At 37.7% G+C, this 15,789-nt stretch overlaps 1 protein-coding gene across 7 annotated transcripts in view; it reads left to right on the top strand.

Moving 5' to 3' along the window:
* The first annotated feature begins 1,420 nt into the window (after positions 1 to 1,420).
* The window catches only part of evi5b (ecotropic viral integration site 5b), a 46,431-nt gene continuing 32,062 nt past the window's right edge, over positions 1,421 to 15,789 (top strand). The window contains exons 1-2 of one of the 7 annotated variants that reach the window (XM_044128562.1): positions 1,421 to 1,610; positions 11,562 to 11,794. In XM_044128562.1, coding sequence (XP_043984497.1) covers positions 1,518 to 1,610; positions 11,562 to 11,794 — 326 coding nt within the window. In that variant the 5' untranslated portion in view covers positions 1,421 to 1,517. Of the gene's footprint in view, positions 1,611 to 3,929; positions 4,164 to 10,912; positions 10,934 to 11,561; positions 11,795 to 15,500; positions 15,606 to 15,789 lie in introns of those variants that run through there. The other 6 variants (XM_044128566.1, XM_044128563.1, XM_044128567.1 and 3 more) reach the window with 6 other exon arrangements.

Below are 15,789 nucleotides of genomic sequence, written 5' to 3' on the forward strand. Positions count from 1 at the left end.
GGGAATCGAACCCAGGACCACCGTGCAGCCCAAGCAACTGACCAAAATGTACAACAGCATTTTGTTTATTGTGAATAATCCACACCTATCTTTCTGATATATTCAATCTAAAACAGGAACAAAGACAGAAATGTTTCAGCTGATCTGATTGAGCGACGTTTTAGAAAGGGGAACATGCTGTTCCATTATATCAGCATTTTGTTCTGTTGGTGGCAACAGATAATGTACTGAACTACGAATTAAACCAGTTTCTTGACTTGACATCCCTCCTGAGGACTAATCTTTGATTGTTAACTCTGAAATGTTAACAGCACTATATAATGTATTCACCCAGTTGATTCTTATCGTGGAAAAAAATACTATTTCCAAGCATAGTATTTCTATGCTTTTTACTGCTTCTGTAAATTAATCAGGACCAACAAAATGTGACTTTTTTGACAAAAAAAAAAAAGACAGACACTTGCAAGAGAATTGGGGATTCAGAGAACATTTCTATTCCAGAAAGGCAACGGGTGGAAGCATCCAGTTAAAGTTACACAGACATAGTTTAAGGACAAAAAGCTGGATGTTTTTGAAGGGTTTAGTCAAAACCCAGACCTTAATCCAATTGAAAATATGTGGGGGGACGTGGAAAGGTCTATTCACATCTCAGCACAGTTCAGCATTTTTTTGGTCAAAAAAGCTATTTCATCTATCAGCAGGTGAATGTTTATGCAATCACTTGTCTTACATAAAATTATTTATTTAATTGTCATTAATTAGGAGAAATCAGTTTTCACTTCCACATTGAAGGGTTAGATTTTATATTTATATTTTTGGTCAAAAAAGCACAGTTTTCTTGAAAATTATTGATTTGCAAAAGCAGTTAAAGTGGTAAATATTTTATAGGCACTGTAAAAAAAAAAAAAAAAGTATTTTGCCATTAAAAAGGAAGATAGTAAGAACACAACAGAGGGAGGCAATGAAAAGTCAGGCTAAACATGCCTGCGCTCATGTTGTTCCACTCAGTTTTTTAGTTAATTCTCTCCATGACTCAACTTCTTCAGCCCTCTTCACCTCGAACCCTTGTGTGTTTATGTTTCTGGTTACGTAACGTTATCAGTGTGATGAGACGCAGCAGATAGAATGACGTATCAGATCGATGGGGCCGCTCTCGGTCGTGACGTCTCTCCACAACGCCAGCTCCTTCCTGAGCCAGAGGAGTGTCCAAGCAGCCAACAAAAGACATGCGTCATGCCTGCTCTCACCTAAAACCTGAAAAGTAGGTTTGAGGACTGTTCGGTATGTGAACCTAGGCAGTCACACAGACACATTTTCCCCAGAGTTCCTTTATTCCTCACCAGGTTTCCTTCACTCAGAGTTTCTGTTCACATTGTGAGACAGTGAGGGAAGCCGTCTAATTGTGGCTGCTGTGAAGTCACTGTTAGTGAATTCTGATTAGGTTAAGAATGGATTTTTAGTAGGGTTTTATTTTTTCACTTATTAATAGCATTTACTGCTTTTAGAATGCGAGTTCAATGAAAGATCAGCCAGATATACCATACAGCCTGAAACTCCACGCTGCTCCAACAGAAGTGACGTTTTTCTTTCCTCTCAGCGATGAACTCCAGGTAAGATACTTTAATATAGGAACACTGATTAGTTACACATTACATAAGTCCTTATCATTCTTTCCAAATAACTTGAAAACTAAGGTACAAACTGAGATTATTTGATCATAAACTCAAGTTGGGATTTGTACTTTTAATCGCAAGGCAAGTTTATTTATGGAGCACTGTTCAGACACAATCAACCAAAGTTCTTTACGGGGCATCAGAGAAAACAAAAAGAAAATAACAAAGCATAAACATGAGGACATAAAATAGCATTTGATGAGACAGCCTGCTGACCTGTTCAACAAATTTTATTCAAAAGTCTATTTACTTGAACTTTTAGTGAAACACATTATATAAGTTAACAACACAGAGATGGATGTTTGAATGCCTTTATTCTGGTTACTATGATGATTTTCTACTTACAACTAAAGAAAACATGACATTTAAAATTAGAATATTAGATTAGACCAAAGAAATGTGGACCACATTTTGGGAAATCTAGAATTTCTTTAACCTAACAGTGTGTTAAATCCTGAGACCCTTGAGGAAAAAGCTCCCATCTCTTCTTTCCACTTAGTGTTCTGTGAAAGTTTTCATGTCGCTTGAACATTTAAGTCTGAAGTCACCTCAGACTGTTTCGGTCAAAAACATGAAATCACAACGTTCCCATAGCTGCTCTGACACAATTCATTCCTTGATGGCCTTTGAGTCATTCACATAGTGTGTTTATGATAGATAATGAGAGGGTAAACAAGTTGTTTAGACTACTGATTTGCTTTAGGCTATCTTGGTTTTGTAGAAGAACCTTCATATCAGCAGTTATATAAGGACAGGGTGGTAAAAGGTTCTCCATTTTTTGTGAGGTTTTTTCAGGTTCTCCATTTTTCTCTCACACTCCAAAAACACGCATGCAAATTAATAAGTGACCCTGAGATGTTTTCTGGAGAGTGTGACATCATTTTTATCATAATGTTCAGCCTACCTACGCCCTACCTCTGACCCAGTCACTGCTCAGACAGGGAAAGGTCTTAAACCACAGGTGTCAAACTTCAGTCCCCAAGGGCCACTGCCCTGCAACTTTTAGATGTGCCTCTGCTGCACCACACCTGAATAGAATAATTAGGTCATTAGCAAGGTTCTGAAGAACTGATCTACACAAACAGGAGGTAATTAAGCCATTTCATTCCAGTGTTTTGTACCTGTCGCACATCTAAAAACTGCTGGACACTGGCCCTTGAAGACTGGGGAGTTTGACACCCCTGTCTTAAACCATTTTACCACGAGGGCCAAAATTGTCAAGCTGAAAGCACTTTAGGGCCACAAAAAACAAACAAAAATAAAAACCTAAATTCTTAAGAATTTTGTATTTTCATCTGCTCAGATATATATTAAACTTTACATTTTTAATGAAACAGAGTAGTCTAATTCTAATAGATCCCAATATAAAAAGGGTCCCTTATTAAAAGACAGACATAATTTGAAAACATTTGAGTTGACTTTTTTTCCATGTGTGGGCAGGTGAGACTTTAGGATCACAGGTCAGTGCTTCTGTATGTAGCAAAGTTTAAGAAATGGGGGATGAAGGGATTTCTTTTGTTTGTTTCAAGATAAAAACAGAAACATGATTAATAAAAGAGAAATATTTAAAGTTTACTATTGTTGTTGTTGTTAGTAGTAGTAGTACTATAAAAAGATTTTATTTGTAGGCCTAAGTGAAAATCTGACAAAAATAAAAGAAAAATATTCATCTGCATTTGTCAGATTTATTAATCTGACTTTAGACACTTTGCCATAAACAGACTAAAGAGGGTAAGGAAAACCGAAGGATTCACCAAAAAAGTGAATCTTGTTTTAGCAGAAAAAATGTGACAATGTAGTTACTATTGAGAAGTCTGTAGAAATTGTATTTCTCGCTCTAATTTGTTAATGATAAAGTTTGGTATGCTATTGTGAGTTTAAAAGGCGTCGTTGTGGTCCACCCAAAAAAATAATAATCATTAGAGCCATTAAAACTGTAGATAAATGTGTATCAGAGGGCAACATCAGTTATTGTGCTTGTATGCAAAATTGAGATGCTTCAACTTTGTTTTGGCCCATTTTCGCTAAATTTACTTTGGTCTCCATTTTGAAAATAATCAAACTATCTGTTAAACAAAAAAGCACTTTTGTGTTGAAGAATGTCGTGCTTTCTCTTCATGTCTCAATGGCAACGCTTTCCAATAAGTTCCAGGATTGCAGTTCCTCACGTTGACCGCTTGGTGACAGTGTTACACCAGGTTGGCGCATGCTCTGTTAGGATGTAAACAGTCGAGGCCGTGTCTGTGGGTCGGAGACATTTGTGTACACGTATTACGGCTGCATGGGCTGGACCGAGGAGTCAATGGGAACGGGCTAAGTTAATGCTGGCTAGCTTTTCAAGAAGAAACCTAGCCGCATTGGCTTGTCCTAATTTTCTATGTACGCACGTAAAGTGTTTCCGAGCGGAACTGTTTCTCTGACTAGTGGAGCTTTATCTTTGTGCATGGGAAACAGGAGACATTTACTGCTGCTGGCTGAAAACGCTTCAAGGTAAAGGATGTCTTTGCTTTTTTTCCGGGCTCGGTCTATTTACTGGAGTTGACTTCTACTCACTAACAGACTCAAAGTTATTCCATTGTTTTTAAAGGCGATACTGTGACATTGCGCTCAAGTAATACAAATGGTTATTACTTAACTCTTACACTCGGTTTGTCGCAGTATTACTTTGAACTGCGGCTTGTCAGTGATGTCGATAGTGTTTGACGCGTTTTCAGCTGGAGACTTCTTAAGACTGTGGATGTTTGTTAAAAACCCCATAAAATAAAATAAAGTATAAGTCGCCATTTTAGCTGCAAAAGGTAAAAAAACCCCCAACAAAAATCGACGTCTTCGTTCAGCTTAAGCGGATTCTCTTCTCGATAATGCCGTGTAACTTGTGGCGCTTTCTGGAAGAGAGACTACTGTTGAATTTGACGCTAGATCCCCATTTCAGCGCTCTGCACCGTCGAGCCATAAAAGGAACCTGGGCAGCAGAGGCGAACGCGTCGCTCCTCTGTTTGCTGTTTGGAGATGAGCATGTTTTACAGAGAGGGAAACATGATATGTGGAACAAGCAGAGGATTTAAACCGCTCAGCTGTGGTGCAGCTGAGATGTTGACTGTGTCTCAAACTCAGACTGTAGACTGGGGATCCGGGGGGATCCAATAAACAAGAATGTTGTGGGTGATAAACCCACCTTAGATTACCATCATCTTGAGTTCTAAATATTGTACCACTGCATAAAAACTGGGGAAAGTAGTAAGAATGCAGAGCTAATGAGAAATTTCATTAAGGTCAGAGAGCAGCTGAAAGATAACTTTAAAAAGCCGTGCTTGTGTTTAAGAGCTGTATTTTTTTCATTTACATAATTAACCTGAAGGGCATAAAAAATATTTAACAAGCCACGTTGTCAACAAGTCATATGCAACAAAAACGTGTTAGTGTTAGTTTAGCAATTCAGCATGCTGCTCTCATTGTGAAAAGGAGGAAGATGAGTTTCAAAAGCTGCTTTTGCTTGCAAAATATCTGTGATGTCCTGTAGAACTGATAATGCCGAATGGTGATGAGTCACACAAAGCAATGTGCGTTTTTAAGTATGTCCTATGCAGGAAACTTCAGAAAACCTCCTAAGCCCAGTGGTAAGGGCAGTTATTGATAAAAAAAAAAATGTTTAAAGTTGACAGGAAATTAGAAAGTATCGCTAGATAATTATGTTTTATTGGAAAACCTTATTAATAATGCCTAAAAAACAACTATAGTCTTCAAAAAGGGAAGCATAGATATTACAGTTGTGCTAAATATAATATTTTTGCACTTTAGTTGTTTCATCCTAATTAAAGTGTCTTTTATCTGTGACTTGTCACTTCATCCTCTGAAGTTGTTAGTGTGTTGAACGGTAAAGTCGTCTGACCTCAAAATGTATTTACATACTGACCATACTGTGATGCCATTGTGCTTCCAACCGTTTCACCAAAGAGACTCTTTGGCCAGTCTTTGCTATTATCACTGTTACAAGTATATATAAAAAACTCTATAGTAAATACAAAAAAAACCTGCTTAGCCTGGTGGGGGCATAACTAAAGCTTGGCCCACCAGGCTTATAATGCACTGGGTGAAGCCCTGTTATACATGGTATTTTTATTTCTGTATCTGGAAATCCTCCATAAATTCTATCAGGGACAAACAAATCCTGGATGGGACATGATTTGTGTTTGTGATGCACTTTTGAATTTTGTTTCAGTGAAAAGGGGCTGTGTGAATAAAGCTGAAGGAGAGGGATTCCCTGGTGTTGATGTCAGTTATCTGTGAAGGCACCTTTGGTGATGGGAAATCATTACTCTCGATAATCTAAAGCTAATTGAAGATCTAGTATTATTTAGCAGCACACTGAAGCCTGAGGCCTGTATCACATGTAAACTCGTGTCCAAGGATTACCATTTTGTATTTTATTATACAACAGTTCAAGTATTACATTTCCCCCAGTAGCAAGGCTCGCATGGAGATCTAGTCCATCTTTATTTCGAATGTGAAATTTCAGTCCCAGCAGCTGGTGAGTAAATAGTTTCTGTTCTTTAAATTTAGTCACGCTGCCTGAACTAGTTGCTTTATTAAACACTTGAGTGAGTTCCTTTTCTGTTTGAGGTTCTTATGCTTGCTGCAGAACTTCAGTACTTTTTCTGTGAGAATTAGTTTGGCACTCCCCCTCCCCACCCCTTCAGGGAAGGGGGAGGGGGTGCATTAAAGATCAGCTTTAAATCTTCTGTGACGTGACGCTGCGGAGGGTTTGCTCTCTTGCTAACTGTTCTGCACCAATTGGTTGGGCTAATAATGCGTTGAGATAGAAAGTAGTAATAACACATCTTACTTTTGAGTTTATTTCATAACAAACAGGATGAAAATAGCATTTTTTTAAAAAACCAACATACTTTTTACTATCAAAACAAGTGTAAATTCTTAGTAACTGCACATCACAGATCCTCTATAATCCTCCTCTGGTGTTGTTCTGGTAGATGCAGTCCATGTGAGCTGGTGGGTGGGGTTACACTGTTAATTAGACCTTAAGTGTTGCTGCCTAGTCTGATTTTATTTTGGGGCATTAGACTATTTATCCACATGATGTTAGGATTTTGTTTGTTTGCACGTTTTGCTGGACAATAATCGTCCTAGAAGATATTGCAATTAATGATGATGTTGTTTTAAAACAATTTTCAAGTAATATAATGGTAATGGCTTTATTATAATCTGAAATATTAATAAACCTTTAATTTGTAACCTAACCCTTTGACACTGGAGCTGGAAGACATTTTAAATATGCAAAATAAATAAACAAAACAACAAATCAAATGAACACCAAAGTCTCTTTAAACAACATTCACAAAAGGGCTAGTTTAGACCGACACACCAGAAAAACAACTAATCATGGAAATAAGTTGATTTTAGTGGTTATTGCAACAGCTTTATCTGTAGGAATAAATTAGCTGTTGTGTATACTTTATTAGGCATAATTTTTAGGGTTAATTAAATCTCATTTGTTAGCTGAGCTTTCTGTTGGACTACATATTCAAAGTACTATAGTCTTACTATTCCTCCTTGAAAGTAAAGTATCACATGAACAGTGTTGTGGCACACAAAGTGTTTATAATCCTTTAGCCTTTCCATATTTTGTCAAGCAGCAGTTATAGACTTCAATTTAATTGCTACAATGTGGAATAGTGGATGAACAAAATACCTCAAAAGTACCTCAAGCTTAGTTTGACTGTAAGCATTTGGTTAAATATGGTTTCATCCAGATTAGCCTGTATCTGGCTCAACCCATCTTCCTTTTAACTCAGACCAACATTTCATTTCCTACCCCACTAGAAAGCTAGCAGTGCTTGTTAAGGAGTAGCCTTCAGCCCGGCCATTGAAATGTTGATTGTACATTTGGAATGTATGAGCTGCCCTGTGCGTGTGAAGAGAAAGGCCTTTCCACCTCACATCGAGTGTGTTATTGTGAGCCAAGCCTGGGTTTCAGTGCTCTCACACCATGGTGTCCATTGCAGAGTCTGAGAAGGTTATTCAGGAAGAGAAATACAATATGAAGATAGGAGCGAGTGTAGCTTTAAAGTTTTTTGATTTGTACATGTAGATATCATTTCTAGCCATTTTTACCTGGTTTGTTTTCCAGCTAGTGCGATGCATCTGTTCAGTTATGATAAGAAAAACACTTCTCACTTCTTCCTCTGATCTTTTTCACTTCCCCAATTGCCCTGATGTTCCATTACTCGGACCCTCTGTAGCTTCATTAGCTATGCTCCCAGCATTTCTGGGCCTCTTTCAGTTCTTTGGCGAACAAAAGCAGCAACAAACCCCGCATCCAGGATTTATGGGGAATTCCTGCTTTCATCGGCTCGGTTCACTGGACACAATATCTTTTAAGGCCAACTTTGATGCTGACATCTGACATCGCAGAACCAAAGTCTAAATTTAAAGTTGCTGCCAGGTAATTTGAAATCTTTTCAAATCCATCTACAGCTAGGATACATTCACACCAACCCTGTTTAGTCCTTTTCAATCTGACTCTAGTTGGTTTGCCTAGAAAGTCCAGTTCTTTTGGGGAGGTGTGAATGTGGAATCAAACTCTGGTCCACCTACTAACCTTGGTCTCGTTTGGGTTAAAGTGAACTCTGGCGTGGTTTGAATGCACAAGTGAACACCAGGCAGACTGCAGACCGCTCCAAAAGCAGGAAGTGGCCTATAGTTCAGGGCATTCTGGATAAATCTAACCAAAGCAAACGCCTAAGTTGAGTGTTAATGGGAGAAATGGAGACAAGAGAAATCTTACAACTGCTAAAATCTTGATACCATTATGTTTTTGGTTTACTTTTTGTGAAGAAGGAAATTGATCTCGGTGTCTTCTAAAGTAGTTTTTGAGTTGTTTGCTTGTGTGGTTCTTGGTTCTGCCACAGATGAACAAGTTTTTCAAAGGACTTGGTTAGTTTGACACATTGCAGTGTGAAACAGAATGACACCAGCTGAAAATGTAGCACATTTTGGTCCTTAACTGAGCCCAGTCTACCAGACTATCAGGCGTGAAAACACCCTTAAATACAAAGGAAGCTGCCTTCAACTTTCTAGATATGAGATTTGAATGAGCCCATGTTGAGCTGTTCTTTAAGGTGAAATCTGACTCACTAACGCTGTTGGTCATCAGCACCATAAGAAGCCACGTGGCGCCACTTTCTTTTATTTTGCTTTCAGGGAAAAAGTCCACAGACAATCCTAGTCTGACTCAGAGCACCACAAAGCTTTGGGTGGGGACACAAATTTAAGGGTTTTTACAATCTGCTATTATTCTTTATAAACAGAGTTGCTCACCGTTTCTCTTTTTACGTCTTAATAAGCTGTAACTATTTAACCATTTTTAATGAATTTGGCTCTGAATACCTGTCAGTATGAGTTGCATCCTGAGTTGAACACTTGTGATTAGATCTCAGTTATTTGCTCTGTATGCAAATACACATTTGGGCTAAACCACGTAGTCATTTGTCATCTACACAAGAAAAGAGGCAATCTGCTGAATGCAGTGGGAAAAAAAAAACCTCTTAAATGACTTAAAACCAGAATTTTCTTCGCTTCTCATCTGCTCTACCTAGTTTCTGCTGTAAGTGGAAGCAGATTTGACATTAGAGATAATCTAAGTCTTTTTTCACATAATTAATCAGCTGAAACATCTTATACCTTCAACTTTTATTAACAGACTTAAATCAATATGTACAGATAAAAAAAAAAGAACACAACAATATAAATATAATGTACAATGAGAACAAATGTAAAATGACACACAACACGTGTTGGCATAATCCTCCAATCATTCAAGAAGAGTTTATGATTTGACGTTGCACTAAAGATGCCTTCCTCACTTCATCTATATGTCATTTATGTAGTACTTGTTGATAGGAAGGATTGAACTTACTTATACATCAGATTTTAAAACATGTATAAGTCCTTGTGCCTTTGAATTCATTAAAAAGTCAGTCAAAGAATTCATGTCGCTTGAACCTTCATAGATTTTTGCACCTTTTGACAAAATGTAAATGTTATTGGGGCCTGTTTCCCTCTGGATATCTGGGAAAACCAACACATTTTAATGTGTTTCAGCTTTTCATCCACACAAAGCTCCGCATTTGTGTTTGTGTGTGCTTATGGGTAAACAGAGACTTAGAGTTTCATTACATTACTGCTTGCAGTAAATAAATGCCATCAGCTGATTGGCTAACAAAGATTTTAGCTTTGGGCTACACTGCCCCCTGTGCATTCGGGATTTTTAAAACAACACATATGACATATTTGTGTGAGTTCATTTGCATAAAAAGTTTTCTGAAAACGATCGCGTGTTGTGACACTATTTTCTTTTTTAAACTATGTCGGATTAGTTAGTTTGAATGCATGGCACTTTGCAGTTGTGCCTCATTTTTTCCATTTTCAGGTGATGCAGTTAATTGTGCTCTTTTCGGTGTTTTAAACCTCAGGATATTCTTCTTTGGCCCAACTCTCTCCAATACTGGGACTAAATTACACACAAAGATTCAGATGCTTGAACCACTTTTATATTTTATTCGTCAAAAATGTTGAAAGACATTTATGATTCTTCTATGATTCTTATGGACTCATTTGTGTTTCTCTATCACATTAATATAAAATTTGTGGTTGAACATGAAAAAGTTGAGAATGATAGAAACATCTTATATTGACCCTTGGTGGGGACGTTGAGGTAAAACAGCAGCAAAGTGACTGGCAGATGCAGATTCACACAGAGACAAAATTAAAGACACTGAAGACTAAAGGGGAAATTTGCAGCAAAAAAAATTTAAATGTACAGTTATTAAAAATAGCATACTCAGATTAAAAGAAATGTTTAACTGAGTATCAGAAAATATATACAAAGTGTGCATGAATATTACTGCATTAAAACTGTAATAGATCACTACTGCTGCTGCTTTTCTATTCTAGATTTGTTTCCTGTATTATGACAGCCAGGCTTTTTTTTCTTTTTTTTTCTTTTTTTTTTTGAGAAGTACAGCTGTGTGGAATGACTGTAGCACTTTGACCCATCCTGCAAGTATGATCAGCATATGACTGCAAGACTCTGTTAAGTCGGCTGAATGTGTAGAAGGCTGAGCGAGTGAGAGTGCTGTTTAACAAGCGTCTAAAATCCTTCTTTTGATGGATATGGAGATTTGAAAAACGGCTTTGTCATGGTAACCAGCTGAGAGGGTTGGATTTTTGGGAGGGAAAAGCAGGTAGGAAACTTTCCTGATGTCACCTCTTTGTATGCTTTTGGTCAGGGTTTGTGTGTATATATATTTTTTTTCAGTGGTGGTTCTGAAAAGGAAACAGATGTAAACATTTTCTTTCATAATTCTCATGTATGTGTGTCTGGCCAGGTCTGAGGGTCGGTCAGATTACGTGTCAGGATTCACACCTTTGTCGGCGTTTTTCTCCATGAGAGGGAATAATAATTTTAATCATTGCTCTGCTCTGCAAAAAAAATTCTCTTTAGCAAAAGCAGAACTTCTCGTTGTTAATCTGTTGGAAAAAAAAAAAAAGAAAAGTGGCTAGAATGTGTTGTTAAAGTAGCCTTAAAATGAAACCAACCCAACATCCACTGCTGACTGTCACGATTCAGTCCTGACTCATCTAACGTTTGCTGCAGCACAAGCAAGCAGTTTGAAGTATTGATCAGGAAATCAGAACATTGGCTAAAGCAGAGGGAAAGCTACGCTGCTGCATCGATCCGTCCCGCTCTGACTGGACGACGTCTGGTTGGCATGGATCTAAGTTTAGACGGTGACTTATAGTGAGACCGAGCCCGGTGAGGTCGGAAAGTGATTACATAATAAAAAGACTCCTGTGGTCTTTCCCCCGCAGGTGGCGACAGACAAGGTTGCTGGAAAGCTGAGTTCTACTCTCTCATGGGTGAAGAACTCGGTTTCCCACACCGTCAGTCAGATGGCTAGCCAGGTGGCCACACCCACATCTCTACAGACCCCCGCCACTTCCTCCTCCACATCTCTGTCCTCGCCAGCCCTCTCGCCGTCCTCCCCGGCGCAGCTCAGCCCCGACGATGTGGAGCTGCTGGCCAAGCTGGAGGAGCAGAACAGGTCAGTGGTCTGGCTGATGCAGCTTCCTCAGTTACCTCTGCATGATGATGCAAGATGGCATTTTTTCTTTTCTTTATTTTTTCCAAACTGAATTTCTCTTCTCATCCTTCACAAAAGTTGAGTCTTTTTCCCTTTTTTTTTTTTTTTAGTTTTGAAGTAAATGATTACTGTTTTGTTGCAGTAGCCCACCAGGGGAGACATTGTTTACAACTTCTTTTATGTCAACAATTGGCAAAGAAAGCCTCTGTGCAAAGGTTTCTACTCAGTGTTCCTGTTATTCAGTCATAAATGAATCAGAATTAAACTGCAGGTGAAGTTTGGGTAACATGAACATGCTCACTATTACTGTTTTTATAGTAGGAATTCAAATATAATGCTTAAAACCACCAAGAGAGGGAATATAATTGTCTCCTCATGCTTTTTTATTTTTAAGTGAATATACACAGACACAAAACAAAGTCCAGTGTAGTCCTTCAGGTATTCGTAGCATCTAGTGGGTTTTTGTTGATATGAAAGAAAAAAAATTATATAATAATAAAAAAATAATAATAATAGTCAAGCATTATGTCCTTAATTATTAAGTTAATTACATTAGTGGTCATAAAAAATTAAGAATACTGTTACTAATGAAGTATTCTCATCAGTCTTTTGAGGGGATATAACCTTTATGTTAGAATATGCAACGATCACAACTCCCCTGGATTATTGATTGTTCATTGATTACACTAATTATAGCCAAAATAATTGTCTGGAGTTTTTCAACAGTTTTAGGGTCACGTTGATGAGCTGAATCTAAAAATCACATTGGTTTTGCTCAGTGAGGTGAACTTTATGAACTATGAAGCAACATGAGCATCAAAATCCACGACTTGTTCTCACATCTGGATCGGTTTCCTGAGAATCTGGATCAGTGAGTGATGAGCAGGAGGACAGGAAAGAGATGGAGACATAATGTTCAATTTACATGTAAATTATCAGTGTTTATTATTCAGTTTACAAGAGTCTAAGTTGGTAACATAATTAATTTACAAACCTTTCTTGGATGAAAAATATGAACTGATAATATCACCAAAATATAATCAATTTAGTCAGAAGATTGGATCACTCTAGATCAGACTAGAATAAGAACCTGACCTGATTGAGAAAAATAGATGTCATATTTGGATTCTGTGGTTCAAAATAGAAAAAAACATAGACAACTTCCGAAAAATATATTTTTTTGCAATGCAGAGTTACTAACATTGACTGGAGCAGCCATGTGTGGTCATTCTTCTGTAACCCTGAAAGGTCTGTGAATTATGACAAACTTCTTAGATAAAACTGATCTGAATTCAGTTTTACATCATAACTGCTATTAAATGGTCATAATTGTGGAGATACATGATTTATCAGCACTAACAACGGTATCGGGTAATTTTAGTCATTTTTTTAAATATATTGATATCGGTCCGGTAAGTAAAACTGGGCCAATATTAACAAATGAAATATTGCAGATTAAATTGTCCTTTGTGTTTCTGGAGGAGGCTGGTCATGGGGTTTTGGTTTGGTCATGTAACACTAAAAGTGACATTGTGCAGGACTGCAGGATGTTTAACTGAAACAGAGAAGAAATGTCAGCAGTGTGGTCATTTTTCTTTCACAATATTGAAATAACAGAAATACATATGATGCAATATTGTCACATACTGGATATCGACCATGGTAGCAAAATTAATAGCGGATATCGAGATCAGCACTAGTTTTTGTATCGGTCCATCAGGATTTAATGAAAATCTGACCTCTCCTTTCGCCTCTGTCTCCTCTCAGAATTTATCAGCATCATTTCAGGTGACTTGTTAATTTGGCAAGGTTTATGTATTTATACAACATTAAAATATTCCATTTCTTGGCATTTGAAAGTGAATATCCAAGTATTGGATACATCTTGCTGTGTTGTCTTGTTGGCTTTGTGCTCAGAGTACCTGACACAGTCACTGTAGAAGTCTTTACCATCCCCCTCTTATCTCCACACACACCTGAATGACATCTAGCAGGTTGTGACTTGCTAACTGGAGACGAACTCTAGGAAGTTTACACTACATTTTCTTTTTTTTTTCTTTTTTAATCAGGTTAGCCTCTTTTTTTTTTGCTTTGTAGCATTACAGCTTTTTGATTTGAATCTGGGCTTCAGTAAGGAAATCATTCCGAGGTCATCGACTACATAGTTCTCCTCAGTATGTCTCATCTGACAGCTGTTGTTCAACTGGCTTTACACTGATTTACTCTGCAGTGAGAGATTGTAGATGAGATCAAATCAAATGTCACTGCCGATTATCACTTCTACAACAATGTCCTGTCTTGTTGTTGAACTGATTGGTTTTTGTAGGAAGACCCATAACTTGCTACACACTCCCAAAGGCCACATCACAGCATGCTAAGTGGTGTATGCATGGAATCACCAAGGGTGTGTGTGGTAAATTGAGAACATTGTTGTGGCCTGCTGATTCGGTCATTGTCCACATTGAATTAATAGACTGTTAGAGGATGACGCAACGGCCTTCTGTTGCCAGCTCTGGGAATTCTTTCTCCGTTGAGCTTTTCATCCACGGCTGAGCAATGTGTGTGTGAGAGTAGAAGCGTCTATTTCGGTACAAGTGTGTCACTCACTCTTACTGTTGAGGGTTTGTTCACTTGCTCACTGTTAAATCCATCACAATGCTTGTCCAGCTAAATCAGTTTTTCTTGGACACGTTTCTTCTTTTGGGTGGACAGAGTATTGCCTGTATGATTCCTTCAGAGTAGCATGCTGTTAAATGGAAAATTAGCATATTAGCTAGTAGTGGGACAAAGTTAAATGCAGGGTCAGTAATTTATTAATCATATAGTATTGATAAAATGACCAATATTTTCATTAAAAAAAATTCAGCTAAATTATTGAATAAACATGTATATGAGCTCAACAACACAGGTATTTGTTGTTTTAATTTGTTTCTTAAGTTATTCAACCACCACACTGATGCAAAGTGCAAAACTAAACATTCATCTTTCCAGAGTTTCAGGAACTCCTGATCATTCATGGAACGTCTGTAGAAATGTGGACTGTGGACGCTGACATTCGCGTGCTGCTGCTGCTGCTACATGCTTTGCATTGAGATGCTATTTTAGGCTTGAATAGCTTCACTGATAGGCTAACTCCTTTTAGCAAAACTAGAACACAACAATAGATTTGTCCAGTCAGATACATTTTTGTGGCAAAAATTAAGTCCCAAGAAAAGCAGCTTCATTGTCCATCGTTGTTTACGAATATCGCCTGTGTGTCACATTTACGGGAGTACCAGCAACGCATGAATGCAAAAGTTCCTGCTGGAATTTTCATATGTTGAAAATTTGAACATTTTTGTTAATTGTGGTTAATTTTGGTATTAATTGTGGTAAAAACATTTTAATGCATTAAAAATCTAATTAATTACTTAATCAAAATTAACTCAATAAAGCTTAATTTTATCTTGTTTGTTCCTGCATCCAGCTAACTGCTAACATGCTAACAGTAAAATCTTTTCGTCATCATGGAACTTTGAGACCAGCTGCTGCAGCTACAGTGAGGACTTTAGTATTGGTGTTCAAATCAGAGATACTGCAGCTGCTTACCGCAGGTTTGTGTGCTTGGTGAGGCCTTTGGACCCGGCAGAACAGATAAAAGGGTATTGAGCTTCGTCCTGACCTGCCACAAGAACAACAGAATCCAGCACTCACTACTGCGCTGTCTAAGTCCAGATGTGTCAGCTTTGAAGAAATCCCAAAGCAATGAGGAGAAAATTCTGAGTTTATCTTGGTAAGGTGGTCTTACTTCATTTTATACAGATTTAAAATGCAGAAAATGGGAGTGGAGATTAAATTAAAGCTTAAAGTATCTTATTTATCATGTGGGTAGAAGTTTAATTGAAAATTGGTGTTTATTTGCTGCATCTCTTGCTTGATCATCATTAGTCCACAATACTTATTTCATTTTCTGACTG

Source organism: Gambusia affinis, linkage group LG10, assembly GCF_019740435.1.
Source record: "Gambusia affinis linkage group LG10, SWU_Gaff_1.0, whole genome shotgun sequence".
Taxonomy (NCBI): Eukaryota; Metazoa; Chordata; class Actinopteri; order Cyprinodontiformes; family Poeciliidae; genus Gambusia; species Gambusia affinis.